Source organism: Thalassophryne amazonica, chromosome 8 (assembly GCF_902500255.1).
Source record: "Thalassophryne amazonica chromosome 8, fThaAma1.1, whole genome shotgun sequence".
Classification (NCBI taxonomy): Eukaryota; Metazoa; Chordata; class Actinopteri; order Batrachoidiformes; family Batrachoididae; genus Thalassophryne; species Thalassophryne amazonica.
The window spans coordinates 44,606,551-44,630,595 of record NC_047110.1 but is presented as its reverse complement, the minus strand read 5'-3'; the positions used below and the strand labels follow the sequence as shown (position 1 = coordinate 44,630,595).

The 24,045-nt window shown below is 43.7% G+C and overlaps 1 protein-coding gene across 2 annotated transcripts in view; it reads right to left on the bottom strand.

Moving 5' to 3' along the window:
* Positions 1 to 23,781, bottom strand: part of twf1a (twinfilin actin-binding protein 1a) — a 46,242-nt gene extending 22,461 nt beyond the window's left edge. The window contains exons 1-3 of one of the 2 annotated variants that reach the window (XM_034176089.1): positions 23,645 to 23,781; positions 285 to 365; positions 1 to 179 (exon numbers count right to left, since the gene is read on the bottom strand). In XM_034176089.1, coding sequence (XP_034031980.1) covers positions 1 to 179; positions 285 to 365; positions 23,645 to 23,756 — 372 coding nt within the window. In that variant the 5' untranslated portion in view covers positions 23,757 to 23,781. Of the gene's footprint in view, positions 180 to 284; positions 366 to 4,727; positions 4,813 to 23,644 lie in introns of those variants that run through there. The other variant, XM_034176090.1, reaches the window with a different exon arrangement.
* Positions 23,782 to 24,045: the final 264 nt, after the last annotated feature.

Sequence of the window (24,045 nt, the reverse complement as noted above, 5' to 3'; positions counted from 1 at the left end):
AGCAGCGGATTCTGGCACCCATGCCAGGAAGATCCACTCAAAGCCCTGGTTGTTAATGGAGTCCAGCCGATATAGGAGGTAACAGGGCATGTCCTCATCAAGGAGGGGCAGCACAAGGGTGTCATACTCCTGGTCCCACTTTTTTGATGCTTTCCTGGTGGTGTGCATCATTAGTTGCTCTGGAAGGCAGATGTGTGAATCACATTTTTAGCAGTCATTATATAATTGCAACTTTTTTCAGATGATGGTAGAAGTGTAAAAGTAAACACTGGCACACTGCTTACCATCCTCTATGACAATCTTTAAGACTCGATATTGGTCTCCACCTTTGGCACTGGCAAAGATGTCCTTCACATCGTCAGCCGCTGTAAAGGAGACAAAGGGGTTAAATTTCCAGTTACTTTGAAAAACACATGCTCCTTTGAGTGTAGATTTCCAAATGCAAGCTTCAGGAATTCCAATAACCCATCACAACTACCAAATGCATTGGTGAATTAAGACATTTTTATTGAACTAAATGCTTCTAAAACTGAATCCTTTGTCGCATCCTTTCATTTCTCTCTATAGCAGTGATTCTCAACCGGGGTGCCGCGGCACCCTAGGGTGCCGTGATCGATCGTCAGGGGTGCCGTGGGTATTTTTCATATTCGCGATTACCGTGAATTATTATTTTATCCACAAAGCATAAAACGACTCAGAATCTGAATCTCAAACGTGCTGCAGCCTCGCTCTCGTCTTAAGGCGGGACAATAACAAGGAGGCTGACGGCCGATTAAAACAGTGCCGTCTCCTTCAAAAGCCGTCTAAAATGCGGAGCTGTTGGTGTGTGTGTCAGTGCCTGTGTGTGCACGCGCGCGGAGTTAACAGGCTGCAGACTGCGAGGGAGGGGGTAGGTGAGGGAGATTCCTGAATGCAGGCGCGACACGTTCAGTGCGCAGCGAGCGCGGAGCAGAGAGAGGATTTTAACCCAAGTGAACGTTAACAAAACGGAAACATGAAGCTGCCTTTACTTCTCTCTGAACTTTCTCTAAAGGTGTGATTCTACCGTTACCTTCCTGTTCACACCATGTGCGCGTCGTATGCTGAATTTATGAGATCATGAGATGAAATAAATGGTCAAATATCTTTAAAAACATATTTAAAAAATGAGAATATATGAATGAACTGAGCCACAAAAAAAAAAACAATGTTCAGACGCAGAGATCACAAAAAGCAGGTGAGAACTCTGAACTTTAACAGCTGTTATTTTCCAAAGGTATTTATTTGTTCAATCTTGTGCTTAATGCAGTGTTTAAGCACAAAACGTGACTGATGAGGAGAAACAATTTCAGAAATGCAACAGAAACAACCACAAATCAGAAAAAGTTGGGACTGTATGTAAAATGAAGATAAAAATAAAAATGTTGCACCATTCCCAGTTTCTCCACTCACAGAAGCCAAACGTTCTTCCAGAGTTGTGTAATTATACTACAATAGTAGAATATAAAGAAGGGGAAAAAAAAGAAAAAAAATAGACAATATATTCGTCAATCGCAATTATTTGTCTGACAATTAATCGTCTCCATAAATTCCTAATCGTGACAGCCCTACTTGAGATCAGAGCGCAAAATGCTTGAGGATTTTCGAAATGCGGTGTTTTCTGTATTGATTTTCTATTACGATAATTGGGTTTTGCGCAAAAGCAGAGGTAATAGCATTATAATATTATTTTGGTTGGTGGTGTGCCGCAGGATTTTGTAAATATAAAAAGGGTGCCGCGGCTCAAAAAAGGTTGAAAAATCACTGCTCTATAGGTATGGTTCCAGCATGGGGATGTATAAAGTGGGGGTTATTAATTTTTTTTGTTGTTGTTGCTGCTGTTGTTTTGGGGGGGGGGGGGGGTGTTATGCTAAAACTAAATTATATTATCTTTCATCATTCCGTGTATAAAATACAATAAAGTGAAGAAATAAACTACCCATTCATAGTACAGAGACCAAGGTGATCAGTTTAAAAATCCAAACATACTTATAGGAACAGAAAATCCAGAAACAGAATACTCATGTCTGCAGATGGAAAACGACAAAGGTTCATGTACATTTTATCAATGACTGTTTAAATGACTAAGTGATGCATCCTTGAAATCAATTAAATGACTAATCACTGCAGCTCTAATAATAAATTCTTGGTTTGACAAATTTTGAAAACCTCTGTAGAAAAGGTTGACGCATTCTCACACACAAATCAAACTAATAAACCTGGATATTCACATATATGAAAACACCACATTAATTTATCATTAACCCTCTGGGGTCCGAGGGCATTTTTGGACAGTTCACTCGCCTGGGATAAATGTTTTATTATTGCTGTTAACAGCTCTCCCTGCATCCCACAATCAAGTTTTTTTTTTTTCAGGACAACCTGTGCTTTCAGAATATATATGTTTTTGTTGTGTTTTATAAGTGTAATAAGGTTTACAATCAAAAACAGGCAAGGAAAAAATAAAGCGAAAAATAATTTTCTAGACATTTATTCAAAACACATAGCAAACTATAATAAACTGTTTTGACACTTTATAAAGGTAATTTGAGGTCTTGTGTGAAAGACTCTAGAATAAAAAAGTTCAAACAATAAACACAAATGCACATTTTAAACAATATATACAAAATGGTCTATGCGTTTTGTTGTCCATTGATGTGGTAAACAGTGCTTTATGCAGAGAAAGCAACAGAGTTATCCAGTAACATTCACATGCAAACTAGTGGCGCAATCCTGATAGTTACACACTCTTTGTTTGAGCATGTGAGATTGTCATCAGAGGCTCTCCGTCTGCTCCTGCTTTCACTGATCGCTGTGCGTAATGGCGCAAGGCGCACTGAGTATGTACTCATTGGAGCACCCAGGGGGCTATTCCAACGGGCCAACTAGTAACACATCACTCTTGAAAACGATCTTTGGTTTTTCACGTGAGGTAAATCTGCCCTACGATTGGATTTGGAAAACCATGTGACGGTGAACCAATTCCGGTTGGACACTCACATTGTGCACATCATCACACAGCTTCTATGAGGAGTACAAAGATGGCCGATGGCTGGCTTGAAAGTCTGCGGAGTTAACTTTTCAGCAAAAAAAAAAAAAAAGTAAAATTTCTATCTCATATCATTCAAAAATTATTTATAATTTAGTAAAGCTTGGTCTTAGCCGTCGCATACGACGGCATCGGCCCCAGAAGGTTAACTGCATTTTAAGAACAAATAAACTGATAGAACATCTTGGGGTAAAAAAAAAAAAAAAAATCCCTCACTAGTATGGCCAATACCTAATAAGTCAGACTTAAACAAAATGTGATTACTACCAGCTAACATTGACAGGCACTGCTTCAAGCTATCTTGGAAATCCAATGCAGCAACCAGATTACACAAGCCATTTAGCTCATGTACAGAATGACCATTATTCAATAATGAAATAATTACCATAAACAAGTGATGACAGCTATTTTAACCTGTTTTTTAGAATGGTTTCCATGTCAGTCCCAACAACAGACTGGCATCCTGCCCAGCATCTCACACTGACTGCTGGGGTAGGTCCCCCCTCCCCACCCACCCTTAATTGGAGTAAGCAGGTACATAAAATGAATGAGTTACCATGTGGCAGAGTAGAATTTTATACAAGCACTGCAGATGCTAGTGCACGTACAGGCCCTGCATTGACTGTAGCAGTTTTCTCACTTAAGTTTTATTATGTTTCACTAACAGAAAGAACAAATCAAGTGGATTTTTTTTTGTTTTTAACCAATGACATAAAAAGGCAATATTTTGCACAACTAATGAGCATTTCTGGAAGGGTACTGCACATTTCCTGTGTCAGACCAAAGCTAATGCCCCAACTATCAAGCAAGCCTGAAACATCTATAACTGGATAATTAGTGGTGCATTAAGGTGCTCATCATTGTAACGTTTAGCTGGTACATGTGGGACTAATTCGAATCCATAATAACATAATTCAATGATTACATTTGCATTATTAGTCTGAATCCAGACTAACTAGTAAACTATGCCTTTGCAATGTAGTGGAGTATAAGTGTGTAAAGTAATGGAATACTCAAAGAAAATGCCTCAGATTTGAACTTTCAAAGAGTACATGTTTAAATATACTCAATACTTTCCACTACTAAAAGCCACGGTAGAAAAAAGTGACCGGGTGCCATTGACTCATTCTGCAGTTACAAGTGGAGTTGACACGATTTCTAATACTGTTTGTAACAACATATCACTCTCCACTTTTACTAATACAAAACGACAAGCTCCAAAAAGCTGATATAATTATATTTTGAGATTTGCTCGACATTCATGGAGCAAAAACTCTTCAGGGTTGAACATCTGTAGCTGCCAGATAGTGAAACCTTGATCCGAAGCACCGGGTCTGTATCTGTCAGGCCAGCAGCACAATGAAGCGTCGCCCGTCTGCTTAAAGGGCTCAACACAACGTTTAACCTCCGCGAAGAAGCGCAGACATACTGGATAAGACAGACGCACCGCGGTCGGGTACGCGAAAGCTGAAAAAAAAAAAAACTTAAAAAGATTGTGTTGCAGTCTTAAAAGTCCTCCAGAAAATTAGCACAAAGCTACCCGGGACTGGCTAACACAAACGTTCGGTTACAGTAATTCTGCTGAAGGCAAATAAAGGTAACAAAGAATCACATGCTTCCAAAGAAAACGAGACAACGAAAATAAAACATCCTTATTTACCCCCATGCCCGTTGATGTGACATGATGTCTTTCGTTGGAAAGTGAGTTGAAGCAGCTGATAAGGCTAAGCGAAGCAGGACAGAGAACCAGGAAGTGAACTCCAGCGACATACCCCGCCCGAAGCGGTGTCGGTCATCAACATATCTATATATGGAGCCATACTGGTACATCATTAAAAAGTTATTTCAGTAATTTAATTCAAAGGTGAAACTCATATGTTATATAGATTCATAACACACTGAGTGATATATTTTAAGCGGGTTTTTTTTATGGTTAATGCTTACAACTAATGAAAACCCAAAATTCTATATCTCAAAAAATAAAAGGCCAATAAAAAACGCATTTTTAATACAGAAATGTTGGCCTACTGAAAAGTATGTCCCTAACCGGCCTGTGGCACTGGTGAGGTGTTGTGGAAGCCCAGGTTGTTTTGATAGCAGCCTTCAGTTTATCTGTATTGGTCTGGTGCGTCTCATCTTCCTCTTGGCAGTACCGCATAGTAAAGGTGGGCGGATCGATCCTAATATCGATAATATTGATACCAATGCTGGTATTGATATTGAACGATCCTCGTGTAAAAAGATCGATACTCAAGCTTTTTTTCTCCTCCCGCATGCACTGACTGCTGCGCACGCAGTTTCATCAAAGTCTACTCTGCGTTCACACCGGGGCGCGATCAGATGCTACAAATTTGCGGGGGTCGCATGGCAATGGACGCGCCACCATCGCCCAGTGTGTCGCCATGCTTTTGCTGCGAAAATTTGCCCCGGTGCGTCATCAAATAGGAGGAGCTTCCATTCCGCTCGCCGGCTCTGGTTGTCAGTCAAGTTAACATGACGGACCTTGATCACACGGAGCGAGTTGTTGTGGAAAACTGACAAACGTCATGAGACGTTCCCAATTCAGGGAGTATCATTATTTGCTGCAGGAGCTGCGTCTGGATGACGACCGCTTTCAGCGGTCCTTCCGCCTCTGCGGGACCCAGTTTGAGGACCTCCTGTCCCGTTCACGCGTGCACATGTAAACAATAAAAAAAGAAAAAAGAAACTGCTGCCTGCTGCGGGGCTGCAGCTCACTCTTCCCCCAAAAACTCTGTCATTTGTTGTGTTTAGAAACCAGTCACCATTTGTTTTATTATACATCTGTGTAGTTAATTAATCAAATATTCTCCACAGACGAGTCACTCGCGCGCGCATGTAAAAAGGAAAAAGAAACTCAGCTGCTTGCTGCGGGGCTGCTCCTCGCTTTCCCAAAAAACTCTGTCATAATTGTGTTTAGAAACCAGTCACCATTTGTTTTATTATACATCTGTGTAGTTAATAAGTAAAATAATCTCCATGGACGATTCACTTGCACGCGCACGTAAAAAAAATAAAAATAAAAAGAAACTCCGCTCCCGCTGCTGCAGGGCTGCTGCTTGCTCCAAAAACTCTGTCATAATTGTGAAATAAAGGACAAAAGAGACATAAGTCCTGCTCACAGGCTGCTACCAGATACAGGACATGTTCACATCTTCAGTCAAACTCCAGACATCTCCATGTCACTACATATTCAGTCCCTGATTGGTCATCGCGGCGCGATGAGATGAAAAAGTTCTGATTTTTCAACTTGGGGAGGAGGGCAACGTGACGTGATGCGACGCAATATCGCGCCACAAACGCGCCAATCGCTCAAAATCGCTTCACTCGCGTCGCTTCATTCACGTCCATGGCGTCACGCTGCGTTCCATAGGGATTACATGGCAACCTGTCGCTGCTGTCGCTCACGTCGTGCCCGGTGTGAACGCAGCATATGAGCAGTGCTGTGCTGTGTCACACAATACGGAGCAGCGCACCCTTGTATTGTGGTTTGTCAGCCCTCTACCTCAGCAGATTTTAAGTTGTGTTGAGTGATATTTTTTTAAACAAAAATGTTGATTGTGATAATAAAGTATTTTGTTGTCACATACAATGTTTAGCAAAATTCTATCCTAGGTCTTTTGGATCCTTTGGATCTATGAAGCTTAAATATGAAAAAGTATCGGTATTGGTATCGATATCGGCAATAGGGCCTGTATTTACTTGGTATCGGATCAATACCAAAATTCCCAGTATCACCCACCTCTACCGCATAGATTCTTATGTGGTTTAGATCAAGCAGATTGCTGGAAAGTCAAGCACAGTGATACCATGGTCATTAATTCAATTCAGTTTATTTTATTTTATTTGTATAGCTCCAAATCACAACAGTGCTCCCAAGAGGTCTCAATCAATCAATCAACATTTATTTATAAAGTACTTTAAAGTAGCCAGCAGGTGTCCAAACTGCTTTATAGTAAAAACAGATTCACAAAACTAAAAATAAAACACACAAACAATAAAGTTAAAACAGCACATAAAAACAGAACATGTCACAGCACCACTAGGCATAAAAAACAGCTTAAATAAATAAGTCTTTAACTTAGATTTAAAAAGTGCTAGGTCAGGAATAGCGCACAAATCAAGGGGTAGCTTGTTCCACAGTCTGGGACCAGCTACCGCAAAAGCACAGTCACCCCAGAGTTTATATTTTGACCTCAGAACATCTAAATAAAGCTAACCAGACGCCCATAATGTCCTACTTTAAGTGCAGAGAGTTAAAATTTCACATAGGTAAGAGGGTGCAAGGCCATTAATAGTTTTAAAAACAAACATTAAAATCTTTAAATCAATTCTAAAATGAACTGGAAGCCAGTGGAGTGAGTACAAGACAGGCGTACTATGCTCACGTCTAAAAGTGTTTGTTAAAAGATGAGCAGCATTCTGCGTGCAAGAGAAGACTGGTTAATTCCAATATAAAGTGTATTACAATATTCAAGCCTGGAGCTGATGAAAGCATGAATGGCCGTCTCAAGATCACATCTACTGAGAAAGTGCTTTACCTTCACCAGGAGGCAAAGCTGGAAAAAACTTGACAACAGAGTTTATCTGTTAATTGAACCTCAAACAGCTGTCAAATATCTCTCCCAAATTACTGACAGCTGATTTTACATAAGTAGCCAGAGCACCAGAGTTTGGTGTTACTGCATTTGGCATGCCAGAACATCCAAATACAATGGTCTCAGTTTTACCATCATTCAGGTAAAGGAAGTTTGGACACACTGCTTTACATCACAATACAATTAAATAATGATGACAAAGCATCATTCCATTAGTCCTCACAGGCAGATAGATTGCAGATCATCCGCATAAGCGAATGAAGGACAGGTGGTGGTTGGGCTATAATTGACCCCAAATGTGTGGGAAAGTAGGAGCACGGACCCACAACAGGGCGCCAAATGAACGGACAATGGAGTAAGTCAAAATAACAACGCTTTACTGTTGTGATGTGCACAAGAATACAACCAATTACAGAATAGACAACTCCAATACACCAAAAGTGTCGTTGGGGCAGCGGCTCGATAGGAGAGACCCTCTCCAAGGTAAGACCGGAAACCACACGGTCTCCGCCCACAGGACCCCGGAATACTGGAGCCGCCAATCCGAACTCCCAGGTGGCCCACTAGCCTCCGTGTCGGACCTGGTACTACTGGCGATGGGAAAAAGAACAGTTAGATGGGCGAGCGTTTTCACCCAGAACTCCGAACGGCAGGAAAGGTACCTCCACCTCTCGTTGAACAGTAATCCAATAAACTAGCTCAGTCAAGAATATGTACTCTGTATGCTTCGATAAGTTACCTCTCCGGTAGAAACGATATCTCGGCGATGAGGTGGAGATGCCGTCCTGCTGATACCCCAGTGATAATTGCCGTCAGCTGTCTCAGGTGATGGGTGACAGCTGTTACCGAGGCTGCTCCTGTGGGGCGGCGGCGCCCTCTGGTGCCTGGAGCCCGCACTCCAGGCAGGGCGCCCTCTGGTGGTGGTGGCCAGCAGTACCTCCTCTTCAGCGGCCCACACAACAGGACCCCCCCCTCAACGGGCGCCTCCTGGCGCCCGACCGGGCTTGTCCGGGTGGCGACGGTAGAAGTCGGCCAGGAGGGCCGGGTCCAGGATGAAGCTCTTCTTCACCCAGGAGCGTTCTTCGGGACCATACCCTCCCAGTCCACCAGATATTGAAAGCCCCGGCCCATCCGACGGACGTCCAACAACCGGCGCACTGTCCAAGCCGGCTCGCCATCGATGATCCGGGCAGGAGGTGGTGCCGGACCGGGTGTACAGAGGGGCGAGGTGTGATGGGGCTTGAGCTTCGACACATGAAATACAGGATGGATCCGCAGTGAGGCTGGAAGCTGAAGCCTCACTGCGGCGGGATTGATGACCTTGAGGATTTTAAACGGTCCTATGTACCTGTCCTGTAGTTTAGGGGAGGCCACTTGTAGTGGGATGTCCTTTGTGGACAACCACACTTCCTGCCCGGGGCGATACGTAGGGGCCGGGGTCCGCCGCCGGTCTGCATGGGTCTTCGCCCTCATCCGGGCCTTCAACAAAGCAGAACGGGCGGCACGCCACACCCGACGGCACTTCCGCAGGTGGGCCTGGACCGAGGGCACACCGACCTCTCCCTCAACCACCGGGAACAACGGGGGCTGATACCCCAAACACACCTCAAAGGGGGAGAGGCCGGTGGCTGATGACACTGACTGTTGTGGGCGTACTCGATCCAGGCCAGATGAGTACTCCAGGCCGCCGGGTGCGCGGCTGTCACACAACGCAGTGTTTGCTCCATTTCTTGATTGGCCCGCTCTGCTTGCCCGTTGGTCTGGGGGTGATACCCGGACGAGAGACTGACCGTGGCCCCCAGTTCCCGGCAAAAGCTCCTCCAGACATGCGAAGAGAACTGGGGACCGCGATCGGAGACGATGTCTGATGGTATCCCATGCAGGCGGACGACGTGGTGGACCAGGAGGTCCGCTGTCTCCTGGGCCGTTGGGAGCCAGTCTCTCACCGCTGCAACCTTGGCCGGATCAGGAGCGACGGAGTTGGGGGAGATGATGAACCCCAGGAAGGACAAAGAGGTGCGGTGAAACTCACACTTCTCGCCCTTAACAAACAGCCGGTTCTCCAATAACCGCTGCAGGACCTGACGTACATGTCGGACATGGGTCTCAGGATCCGGAGAAAAGATGAGTATGTCGTCTAAATATACGAAGACGAATCGGTGCAGGAAGTCCCGCAAGACATCATTAACCAATGCTTGGAACGTCGCGGGAGCATTTGTAAGACCGAACGGCATGACCAGGTACTCAAAATGACCTAACGGGGTGTTAAATGCCGTCTTCCACTCGTCTCCCTTCCGGATCCGAACCAGGTGATACGCATTCCTAAGATCAAGCTTGGTGAATATCTTGGCTCCATGCAGGGGCGTGAACACCGAATCCAACAAGGGTAAGGGGTATCGGTTACGAACCGTGATTTCGTTCAGCCCCCTGTAATCAATGCATGGACGTAATCCGCCATCCTTTTTCCACAAAAAAGAAACCCGCACCCATCGGGGAGGTGGAATTCCGGATCAACCCGGCAGCCAAAGAGTCCCGGATGTAGGTCTCCATTGATTCGCGTTCAGGTCGTGAGAGGTTGTACAGCCTGCTGGACGGGAACTCAACGCCTGGAACCAAATCAATGGCACAATCATACGGGCGGTGCGGGGGAAGGGTGAGTGCCAGATCCTTGCTGAACACCTCCGCAAGGTCATGGTACTGCACCGGCACCGTCCCTAGATTGGGCGGGGCTCTGACCTCCTCCCTGGCCTGGGAACCGGGAGGAACCGAGGAACCTAAACATACCCGATGGCAGGTCTCGCTCCACTGGACCACTACCCGGACGGCCAATCGATCCGGGGATTGTGTTTCAACATCCAGGGAAAACCTAAAATCACACGGGAGGTGGCCGGAGTTACAAAAAACTCGATCTCCTCCCGGTGATTCCCCGACACCACCAGAGTTACTGGTGGTGTCTTGTGAGTGATTGGAGGGAGTAGGGAGCCATCTAGTGCCCGTACCTGCACAGGCGAGGTAAGCGCCACCAGAGGGAACCCTATCTCCTGGCCCATTTGCTATCAAGCAAATTCCCTTCTGAGCCCGTGTCCACCAGTGCTGGGGCCTTCAGGGTTAAATCCTCATAAAGGATTGTAACTGGGAGTCATGTGGCGATGTGGGTGTGTCCCACGTGAACGTCTCGGCCCCCCCCTAGCCCAGTGTCTAGGGGCGGGCGTTGGTGTTTAACCGCTCGGGGCAGTCTCTTGCCTGATGCTCAATCGAGCCACAAACAAAACACGCTCCGCGGGCCAGCCTCCTTTGTGTGGCCGGTGCCCTAAATGTTGCCCTACTCGTGTCCATAGCTTCGTCAGCAGGGGGAGCTGTGATCGCACGGAGCGCAGGGGCCGTGGAGCGTGGGGAGGGCGGAACGCGGTTGGAACCGGAAGGGAGAGGGACGACGCGTGCCTGGCCACGCCCTTCGTCTCGTTCCCGACGGCGCTCATTTAACCGATTGTCTAATCGTATGACAAGATCGATAAGCCCATCCAAATCCCGCGGTTCGTCCTTAGCCACCAGGTGCTCCTTGAGGACCAATGACAGTCCGTTTACGAAGGCGGCGCGGAGGGCAGTGCTATTCCAGCCGGACCTCGCAGCCGCAATGCGGAAGTCGACTGCATAGGCAGCTGCGCTCCGGCGCCCCTGTCTCATTGACAGCAGCACGGCTGAAGCGGTCTCTCCTCTATTAGGGTGATCGAACACTGTTCTGAGCTCCCTCACAAACCCATCATATGTCAGAAGGAGCCGTGAACTTTGCTCCCAGAGCGCTGTAGCCCAAGCGCGTGCCTCACCACGAAGCAGATTTATCACATAAGCTACTTTGCTAGCGTCAGTCGCGTACATGACGGGACGCTGTGCGAAGACGAGCGAACACTGCATAAGGAAATCCGCGCACGTCTCCACACAGCCTCTGTACGGCTCTGGGGGGCTTATGTATGCTTCAGGGGATGGTGGGGGGGGTCGTTGGACAACCAGTGGAACGTTGCTGTCACGCACAGGGTCTACGGGAGGGAGAGCTGCAGCGGCGCCCGGAGGGCGCGCTTCCACCTGCGCGGCGAGAGCCTCCACCCTGCGGTTCAGGAGGGCGTTCTGCTCGGCCATCAAGTCTAACCGAGTCGTGAAAGCGGTGAGGATCCGCTGCAACTCACCAATTACCCCTCCTGCGGACGCCTGTGCGCCTTGTTCTTCCATTGGCCGTTCAACAGCCGGTTGACGCCCCTCGGGATCCATGACGCTGGCCGAGATATCCTGTTGGGAAAGTGTAGGAGCACGGACCCACAACAGGGGGCGCAAATGAACGGACAATGGAGTAAGTCAAAATAACAATGCTTTACTGTTATGAATGTGCACAACGAATACAACCAATTACAGAAATGGACAACAGTCAATACACAAAAGTGTCGTGTGGGCAGGCTCGAAGATAGGAGACGCCTCTCCAAGGTAAGACCGGAACCACACGGCTTCCTCCGCCACAGGACCCGGGAATACTGGAGCCGCCAAGTCCCGAACTCCCAGGTGGCCGCTGCCTCTGCGTGTCGGACCTGGTACTGCTGGCGAGGGAAAAAGAACAGTTAGATGGGGGCGCGTTTGCACCCAGAACTCCGAACGGCAGGAAAGGTACCTCCACCTCTCGTTGGAACAGTAATCCAATAAACTAGCTCAGTCAAAAATATGTACTCTGTATGCTTCGATATGTTACCTCTCCGGTAGAAACGATATCTCGGCGATGAGGTGGAGATGCCGTCCTGCTGATATACCCCAGTGATAATTGCCGTCAGCTGTCTCAGGTGATGGGTGACAGCTGTTACCGAGGCTGCTCCTGTGGGGCGGCGGCGCCCTCTGGTGCCTGGAGCCCGCACTCCAGGCAGGGCGCCCTCTGGTGGTGGTGGGCCAGCAGTACCTCCTCTTCAGCGGCCCACACAACCCAAAGGCAAAATGTACAAAGAAAATAGAACTGGCTCAAGAATCGAACCCTGTGGCACTCCACAACACAGGGGAGTGGTTGAGGAGGAGAGGTCACCAATCATAATAGAAAACCTCCTTTCAGTTCAAATACAATTTAACCACTTAAGTGCAGTACCTTGAATACCAATACGATGTTCTAATGGGAAACAAGTACTGTGTGATAAACAGTATCAAAGGCTGCTGTGAGGTCCAAGAGGACCAGCACAGCAGGATCCCTGTATCCACAGACCAAAGTGACTGATGTCGTTATGAATTTTTAAAAGTGCCAACTCAGCGCTGTGTTGCGATCTAAATAGAGACTGGAATTTTTCAAAGATCTGATTGTCATCTAAAAATGACTGTAAAACTGTATAAAGACAACCTTTTGTAAAACCTTAGACAGAAATGGCGGATGTTACACAGGTCTTAAATTGGATAAAACTGATGAGTCAAGGTGAGTTTTTAAGAAGGGGGTCAAACTACAGCATGTTTAAAGCAGTTGGAACAAACCTGAACTAAGGACAAGTGTTGATAAAAGTTAGGAGACCCACCCCAGCAGTATTAAAAACCTCCTTCAGCACCTTAGCTGAAACAGCATCTAAAGGGCAACTTGTGGATTTTGTGTGTTTCACTAAGGGATGAAAGAGGAACGTTCTCAAACTGCTCGAGCGCAGCAGAATGTGCACAAGTAACAAACATTTCAACATTACATTTCTGATCAGCATTCTGTCTGACTGATGAGACTTTGTCAATGAAAAACTGAAGAAATTGCTCACAGGTCGTGGTTGTAGCGTCCGTCAAAACAGAGGTACATGGGTTTACAACTGAGTTTATGGTCTGAAACAAGTCTGGGATGATGACAACTGCTGGAAATAACAAGAGACAGATATTGCGCGTTTGCCTCCTTCACAGCCTTCCTGTAGTCAGTTAGACTGTCCCTCAGAATACCCAGAGAGACTCGCAGTTTGTCTTTTTTTCAACCTTCTCTCCGCCTGTGTGCAGCATTGCCTGAGGGCATGGACTGTGACATTTAACCAGGGATCAGATCTTGATTTAATGTATTTGCAGTGCATAGGAGCAACAGAGTCCAGAACTGCTGTGCATGTGGAGTGGAAAGAAGAGAGGATGTTTTCTGGGAATGAAGGAGATACCAGTTCATTCATGGCATAAAACTGGGAGTCCATGAAGGCAGCAGCAAATTCCCCTGCCATCGAGGAGGTGACCAAACGGCAGTGAGAGGCGGGAAAGAGTGGCTTACCAGCAGATGGAGGAGCAATTTTATTTATTTAACCTTTATTTAATCAGGAGGTCCCACTGAGATTAAAAACCTCTTTTTCAAGGGAGACCTGGCCAAGACAGGCAGCAACATAAAATAAGCACGATTACAGACATAACATTAAAAGAATAACATCACAAGAACACATACAGTAAAAAGGGTATCAGTAACAAATTTAAAAACTGCACCAAACTCAACTTATTGCACTGAAGTAAAAGCATTGACAAATCAAAGAAGATGCTTCTAAGACTTTAACCCCTTAACACCTGAATTTATATAGCTGTATATAAAAAAATGTTTTGTGTGTGTTTTTTGCCTTTAAGTAGATGGTAAATGTTGAGATTATTAATTTCATTTTTGCCACAAAAAATAAATAGTAATTTTGGTATTTTGGTAATGACTTTATGTTATCATGTTATAATAATAATAATGGTATGTTGCAAATTTGAGAGGAGAACAGGCATACTGATCAATTTGGTGTGTTGCATATTTGAGTCAAATATTGTAGCATATATGCGACGATAGGCGTTTAAATGGTTAAGCTTGGATTTAAACTCATTCAGAGAACTAGGCAGTCAAGTTGTAAAACATCTTGCAATAAAAATGTGTTGGTCCACTCCACTGCTTGTGTTTGACCAAAAGAGTTTGAAAAGCAAGCACACAGGGGACAGTGGTAAGGAGAAAGTCCCTTTGGCATTTTTGAGAAAGAAAACCTCAAGCAGACCAGACTTGGGGTGGGGGGGGGGGTGACCCACTGCTAGGGCCATTCTAACAGTTACAAAGTCTTTACAAGTGATGAGAAATGTAAAACAAAAAAGCAAGGAAAAACAGAAAAAAAGAAACAGAAAAAACAGAGAAGCAACCAACAACAGAGTCCGTTACTGAGATAAAACGATCCATCTTGGTTTGTAGTCTCTGCCCCCAGGTCTTGCATAGGTAAGGCATCCTGAAGTCAATTCCGCACCCTAAGGTGCAGGGCCAGTGTCCATTACTGTGCTCGTCAGTGCCTCAGACACAGGCAAACAGAGCAGAATTAGTCATCTGGAAATAACTGCATCTAAGGTATTAGTTCACCAGCAGTAAATTAACAGGGAAGCAAAGCGGTTATTAAGGTGCCCGCTGGCAGCTACCCCTGTGCTTCACTAACAGACCCAGAATTTAGATGTAGTGAGGCCAAGACCTGTTCCGTTGCTAATAATTTGAATTAAAGTTGAGGAAACATAGTTCTACACTACACCGGTATTCTAGCCATACGAGAGCAAGAATAGATCTAATGAATTTAAATGTCTCCGCAGAATCTGACTGTTTTATCTCAGCAGAGAGATCATTCCACAAGACATGCACACAATAAGAGAAGGCTCTGTGGCCTGCTGATGTTTTTTAACCTCAGGGACACAAAGTAGTCCTGCGTCTTGAGAACTTAGAGCACGGGCGTAGGTTTTAAAATAGAATAGAATGTCTTTATTGTCATTGTGCATGTAAGCACAATGACAATAAAGATTAATTAATTTAATTAATTCATCTTAATTAATTTAAATCAACCTAGCTGATTTAATTAAGTTCAGCTAGGTCGGGAGGTGCTAGACCATGAATAATTTTATAAGTTAGAAACAGAACCTTAAAATCAGATCTTACAGAGAAAGGAAACCAATGAAAGGAAAGCCAAGATCAGTGCAATGTGGTCAAACTTTCTGCTTTTTGTAAAATTCTGACATTTTCAACCAAATGGAGACCCCTGATGTTGGACTGAGGTAACCCAGAGAACAGTACATTACAACAATCCAGCTTAGAGTAGACATATGGATGAATCAGAGTCTCTGCATCAGCCATAGACAGGATGGGAGAAATCCTCACTACATTACAAAGGCGGAAGAAAGCAGTCTTAGTGATTTTTCTAATGTGTAGGTCAAAGGACAATGTAGGATCAAAAATCACCCCAGTGTTCCTCACTTTGTCAGTGTGATGTATGACACACGAGTGTAGGTTAAGCTGATCAAAATGGTGTCTATCTCACTGGACCAAGGACCATCATTTCAGTCTTCTCTTAAATTTAAAATTAGGAAATTGCTTGACATCCAGCTTTTCACAGAAGCAAGGCAATCCTCTAAAATCTTGATGTGTATGAGATTACCAGCAGTTATCAGCATGTACAATTGAGTATCATCAGCGTAACAGTGAAAATTAATCCCATAGCATTGCAGTATGTGTCCAAGAGGTGCTATATAACGGGAGAAAAGCAGGGAGCCGATGACAGACTCTTGTTGAACCCTGTATTTCATGGGAACAAGGTTTGAGGTGATGTTATTGTACAGAACACAGTGAGAGTGACTGGTTAGGTAGGATGTCAACCATGCAAAGATATTCGCAGCAATCCCAAAGTAATTCTCCAGCCTGTCAAGCTGTGTACGATGATCCACTGTAAGCAAATGCAGCACTAAGATCCAGTAACAGAATCGTAGTGGCATCAGAGACCATTGCAAGCAGAAGATTGTTTACCACTTTAGTAAGAGCTCTCTCCGTGGAATGGTACATTCTAAATGCTGACTGCAGTAGCTCAGAAAGGTTATTCTCAGTAAGGTGGTCCACGAGCTGCTGTGAAACCACTGTTTCAAGAATTTTAGAGCAAAATGATAGCTTTGATATCAGTCTATAGTTTTTCAACTGACTGGGGTCAGTGTTAGATTTCTTAAGTAATGGTTTAATCAGTTTTGATTTAAAACATTTAGGAAGGGATCCCGAGGATAGTGACAGGTTAATAATTTCCAGTACAGTAGGCCTGAGTATAGGCCACAGGTCCTATGGCTTTTTTTGGTATAGGGTCAAAAAAACAGGTTGTACATTTAGTGGAAGTTACATGTTTTGTCAGCACCCCCAGTGAAATAGTATCAAATTCAGTGATATCTGTGTCGTATAAGATATGGCACCCACATCAGTAACAGGGTGCAGTGGCAGGACTAAAGCATGCTGGGATATACAGTTGTGCTCAAAGGTTTACATACCCTGGCAGAATTTTTGCTATTTTTAAGAGAATATGAACAATATGACAACACAAAAACTTTTTTTCACTCATGGTTAGTGGTTGGGTGAAGCCATTTTGTATCACCAGTTATCCATCTTCATGATGAAGTGGTATATAGAGGAGGATTTTCTTAAAAAGAAGACCTGAAAGTTTAGCTACAAATTGCCAGAAGGTACATCTGAGATGCAAGCCTGGATTTGATGTTTTGGTGAAAGAAAATCCTTCTCTGCTCTACTCCATTATGAAGCTAAGAGAAGTGATGCAAAATGCAAAGCTTGCACTGTGCACCATTTCTCCAATCACAGCCACATAAGCCCATAACTTCTTCCAGGTTGTCTGGGTGTCTTGGTGGCTTTCCTCACTCTTCTCCTTCTTGCACAGTCACTCAGTTTTTGAGAGCTGTCTACTCCATGCAGATTTAACATAAAGTGCCATACTGTTTGTATTTCTTTGTAATTAATGTAAATAAAGTCTGAAACATTCAGTGGCAGCTTTACCATCAGAGAGCCTCGTCCAAAACTGCCACAAAAGACTCCAAGCTGTTGTTGATGTTAAAGGGGGCAATACACAGTATTAAGAACAGAGGTTTGTAATCTTTTGATCAGGGTCATTTGGGTAGTTCTCTTGTCATTTTGATTTAAAAAGAGGAAACACAGTTGTTTGACAATAAATGGCTTCACCCAACCACTAACCATGAGTGAAAAAAAAGTTTTTGTGTTGTCTTTCATATTCTCTTAAAAATGGCCAAAGCAAGAATTCTGCCAGGGTATGTAAACTTTTGAGCACAACTGTATTTGATCTAATGTCATCTACTCAACAAAAATATAAACGCAACACTTTTGGTTTTGCTCCCATTTTGTATGAGATGAACTCAAAGATCTAAAACTTTTTCCACATACACAATATCACCATTTCTCTCAAATATTGTTCACAAACCAGTCTAAATCTGTGATAGTGAGCACTTCTCCTTTGCTGAGATAATCCATCCCACCTCACAGGTGTGCCATATCAAGATGCTGATTAGACACCATGATTAGTGCACAGGTGTGCCTTAGACTGTCCACAATAAAAGGCCACTCTGAAAGGTGCAGTTTTGTTTCATGGGGGGGGGATACCAGTCAGTATCTGGTGTGACCACCATTTGCCTCATACAGTGCAACACATCTCCTTTGCATCATCCGTGAAGAGAACACCTCTCCAACGTGCCAAATGCCAGCGAATGTGAGCACTTGCCCACTCAAGTCGGTTACGATGACGAACGGGAGTCAGGTCGAGACCCCGATGAGGACGACGAGCATGCAGATGAGCTTCCCTGAGACGGTTTCTGACAGTTTGTGCAGAAATTCTTTGGTTATGCAAACCGATTGTTTCAGCAGCTGTCCGAGTAGCTGGTCTCAGACGATCTTGGAGGTGAACATGCTGAATGTGGAGGTCCTGGGCTGGTGTGGTTACATGTGGTCTGCGGTTGTGAGGCTGGTTGGATGTACTGCCAAATTCTCTGAAACGCCTTTGGAGACGGCTTATGGTAGAGAAATGAACATTCAATACACGAGCAACAGCTCTGGTTGACATTCCTGCTGTCAGCATGCCAATTGCACGCTCCCTCAAATCTTGCAACATCTGTGGCATTGTGCTGTGATAAAACTGCACCTTCAGAGTGGCCTTTTATTGTGGGCAGTCTAAGGCACACCTGTGCACTAATCATGGTGTCTAATCAGCATCTTGGTATGGCACACCTGTGAGGTGGGATTATCTCAGAAAGGAGAAGTTCTCACTATCACAGATTTAGACTGGTTTGTGAACAATATTTGAGGGAAATGGTGATATTGTGTATGTGGAAAAAGTTTTAGATCTTTGAGTTCATCTCATACAAAATGGGAGCAAAACCAAATGTGTTGCATTTATATTTTGTTGAGTATATTTTCTGTTCACACTAATCTAAGAAATCTTGAGCTGTAAATGGAAAGCGACCTACAAGTGATTGTCCTTGAATGGGTGTTGCCATCATTTCGACCAGAAATTTGGAATTATGCTTGTTTTTGTTAATCCAATCAGAGAAGTAGGTCCATTTTGTAGCCGATATAGTGTCTTGAATTACCTACAAAAATAGTGCTGAATAGGAGATTGTACACAGATGTAATTGGTCTTAATCCAGATGATTAATCATTTTAGTTTGTGATCCTGATAGAGGTTTAGATCTGGCGTGTTGTTGTTAAGTGTTCCAATCTGATGAGCAGAGGTCTCTTATTCATGGTAAAATAAGTGAAATGCCCATTTTGCACATATATACTAGCACGTTGAGACAGTCACTGCATGATAAAACTGGATGTTGAATTAAATTAAATGATATCTTCATATAAAATAGAAAGAATACAGTATTAGGTTGGATTTGTACACACATGGACAAAAATGTTGGTACTCCTATATTTTATGTACACATTTTAATGCATGATCTGAAAAAATGCAAACAAACAATTTTGTTTAATCAAAATATATTTAAAAATGTCCAAATTATTTGGCAGCAAAAAAAAACAAAAAAAAAACAACAAAAAAAACAATATGCTTTTATAATGTGAAACAAAAAAATGGACATAAAATGCATGCTAGACACAATTCTTGACACCTTTTGGTGAATTTACAATAATCATCACTTTTTCAGCCAGTTTTCTTTGGACAAGTCAGGGGATGGATACATGAACATTTCCAAGTCACTGAATTTGTCTTGGACTTTATTTACATCAATTATAAAGAAATACAAAAAGTATGGTAGTCTATGGTAAATCTGTGTGGAGCACAATGTTCTAAAAAACCAAGGGACTGTGCAAGAAGGAGACGAGTGAGGAAGACACCCAGACAATCCAGACACCCAGACAACCCAGAAGAAGTGATCTGCTTCTGTGGGTGTGACTTGAGAAACTGTGTAGAGTGTAACTTTTGTCTCTTGCACCAGCACTCACAGCCTCATAATGAAGTGGAGCAGAGAAGGATTTTCATACAACAAAACAAATCAAATTTAGCCTAGCCCAAATTTTACATCATCTTTGGAAGAAAATCCTTTCTGTGCCACTCACTGTAAAGCTGCATAACTGGTGATGTTCCCTTGTCCTTTTAGAGTTACTGAAGCCCTCAAGCCTGAGGCACCTTCACAGTGGCTCATGCCCAGATGTTGTAGAAGATGATGCTTCCTCATAATGCAAGTGGTACTCCTCGTCTTCCTAAGTAACTGTTTGTTTGACATCACGGCATTCAAGCGATACCCAAGGAACAGCCAAACAGACCTAATATTAAAGACATCCTTTCCTTTAGATCACTGGATAGTGCCTAAGCCTTAAAATCATACAGTAAAACAGGAAGCACGAAGACCCTAAAGAATTGTACCTACGCTGTCCTGCGCGGTACTGGTACTGAGAAAGGTATTGTTAAACACCTATGTTTCATGACCACAAGATATTGAAGACTCAGGACCAAAGGCCTGAGTGTCACTACCGAGAAAAGTGAATGCCTCAACACGTTCAACACTTTCACCAAACACAAATACACTTGTGATGAATGAATGAAGAAATCATTGAAAGCCTGGATCTTGATTTAGGCTCATCGGAAACACAGACACTCAGACTTCTCACTCAGGTTCTCAAGTGCTGCAGTGAGGGCATCCACTGATTTTCCAAAGATCACATCGTTGTCCATGAAGTCCACATTAATAAACCTTTCCTCACAAACAAAGCAGCTGGTGTCCGCAATCCTACCCAACACTCAATCTATGCAAGCTTTGAACAGTGTAAAAACCAGAACACATCCCTGATGAACACCAGAGTATACTGTTGTGGTTCACTCAATATGCACTTTATCTTTGACAAATGATTTACGCTTCTGAAGCAGCTGATCCTTTTAAAGCGTAAAACCTGCAGCATGTGAATGCATTGACTTCCTGTCTTGTTTCCTGACCATAATAATCACAATATTAATAATAATAAATATGGAACTTCTTATTTTGATTCAGACAATACATCCAGACATAATGTTAAAACAACTGTATTATACACTGCTCAAAATAATTAGGGGAACATAGTGTTACTCTAATTATTTTGAGCAGTCTATCTATCTGTCTATCAAAAACTATTTTGTGGCAACACGACTTAAAATATGAGTAATTGTGCTTTAAATCACTTTGTGTTTTCTATTAATGTGTTCATGTGGTATTATACTGGTCAGCACATTTACAAAGAAGTTATTATTTTGTATTATATAAAATATGGGTTGCCGCGGACTTTACCCGACCGCCTTCTGGTGGCCGTTTTTGGCTGATGAAAACATCGCCGACCGCAATACAAATATACATATGTAATTTGGTCACTTTCCAAAGGGGTCAGACTCGTCAATTAAGTCAATTTAATGTACAATGGTTCATTTCAGCTCGGCTTGGTGTATAAATCTCACCCTTTCAGGCAGTAAGAGCTGCCAGCTGGTTGTTAGAAGCAAATTAGAGACAAAACAAAACCAGCTGATTTCAGTAGACAATCAATACAGCCCGAGTTTGTTTTTATCAGGCGGCCAGTCGCAGAAGTACGAATTCGACACTTCGCCGGAAGTGACGTATCTCCGCGGCTGGAACTGATGTTGTGTTGACATGCCAGGGGGTGGGGCATTCTAACTCGGGTTGCCTAAAATTTTTCACAGACAGATAATAATAATAATAATCACAATAATAATAATAATAATAATAATTGCATTTTGAATTGAAAGGTGAGATCGGGGGATGTTTTGTGCATTGTGTCTAATTTGACGAAGTGAGTTGATGCTGTGCGTGTTTTGTGTTTCCAGCTGTCTCCGTCTCCCTTCAACATCACACAAACTGCACCGCCCGGGGATAACGATAAGCTCCGCCCGCCTGAGCTCACCCTCCGGCGCATGGACATCCAGCAGGATGACAGGGTTCGGGGTTTCCTCTGTTGTGTAACAACAGGTCGTATGGATAATCCCTCCGCAGCCTGTGCGTGTCCGCGGCTCTTTTAGGATGATCAAAGCACCGCGGTGGCTTTGATGTGGCCGGGGAGCGGTGGTGCGCGAGCGTCCGTGGGAGACGGCGTGGACGTGCAGGTGCGTGTTTGGCGCTTTATTGCACATTCATGCTTCTGGTCTGCTCTGCTTCAGAACAGCTTACGTTATCACTGCCGACATGACGTCTGGCGTCATGTTGAATTCTTTCTATTTTGGGTCATTCCGTGAAGAAATCTCAATTATGATCGTCGCGTGACGTAGCAGGAGGTAAAACTGCAACGAGAAATTCAAACACAGTGACCCTGATCAAACTGGAAGAATTGGTGAGTAGTGGCTCATATATGAATTTCTTAGAAATTCTTCCCTTCTGGGCTTAAACATCAAAAATGTACATGAGTGGGTGAGTGAGTAAGTTTGTCCATGTCAACCAGTTGTGTAGACAATACAGATGGTTGCCCAGTTCCGGATCACCTTTTTTAAAGTCCCGCTATACGGAGCTGTAATGCAACTGAATGTCCTTTATTGTGTATTGTTGTATTGGCTATATTTGGATGTTATCTACCTGAAGAAGTCTGGATAGTGTAGCCCTTCTACTTAAAGTGTGAAGTCACATTATGTGTGGTGCAAATATTTGCCGGAAATGGATCACTTTGCCGGTTCTGGATCACAACACTCTGTGTCACTTTGTTATGTTTCCACTAACAGAAAGAACAAATCAAGTGGATTTTTTTTTGTTTTTAACCAATGATCAAAAGGGCAATATTTTGCACAACTAATGAGCATTTCTGGAAGGGTACGGCACATTTCCTGTGCAGACCAAAGCTAATGCCCCAACTATCAAGCAAGCCTGAAACATCTATAACTGGATAATTAGTGGTGCATTAGGTGCTCATCATTGTAACGTTTAGCTGGTACATGTGGACTAATTCGAATCCATAAAACATAATTCAATGATTACATTTTGCATTATTAGCTGAATCCAGACTAACTAGTAACATTCCTTTGACAATGTAGTGGAGTATAAGTGTAAAGTAATGGAATACTCAAAGAAAATGCCTCAGATTTGAACTTTCAAAGAGTACATGTTTAAATATACTCATACTTTCCACTACTAAAAGCCACGGTAGTAAAAAAGTGACCGGTGTGCCTTTGACTCATTCTGCAGTTACAAGTGGAGTTGACACGATTTCTAATACTGTTTGTAACAACATATCACTCTCCACTTTTACTATATACAAAACGACAAGCTCCAAAAAGCTGATATAATTATATTTTGAGATTTGCTCGACATTCATGGAGCAAAACTCTCAGGTGTTGAACATCTGTAGCTGCCAGATAGTGAACCTGATCCGAAGCACCGGGTCTGTATCTGTCAGGCCAGCAGCACAATGAAGGCGTCGCCCGTCTGCTTAAAGGGCTCAACACAACGTTTAACCTCCGCGGAAGAAGCTCAGACATACTGGAAAGACAGACGCACCGCGGGTCGGGTACGCGAAAGCTGAAAAAAAAAAAAACTTAAAAGATTTGTGTTGCAGTCTTAAAAGTCCTCCAGAAAATTAGCACAAAGCTACCCGGGACTGGCTAACACAAACGTTCGGTTACAGTAATCTGCTGAAGGCAAATAAAGGTAGACAAAGAATCACATGCTTCCAAAGAAAACGAGACAACGAAAATAAAACATCCTTATTTACCCCCAATGCCCGTTTGATGTGACATGATGTCTTTCGTTGGAAAGTGAGTTGAAGCAGCTGATAAGGCGAAGCGAAGCAGGACAGAGAACCAGGAAGTGAACTCCAGCGACATAACCCCGCCCCGAGCGTGTCGTCATCAACATATCTATATATGGAGCCATACTGGTACATCATTAAAAAGTTATTTCAGTAATTTAATTCAAAAGGTGAAACTCATATGTTATATAGATTCATAACACACTGAGTGATATATTTTAAGCGGGTTTTTTTTATGGTTAATGCTTACAACTAATGAAAACCCAAAATTCTATATCTCAAAAAATAAAAGGCCAATAAAAAACGCATTTTTAATACAGAAATGTTGGCCTACTGAAAAGTATGTCCCTAACCGGCCTGTGGCA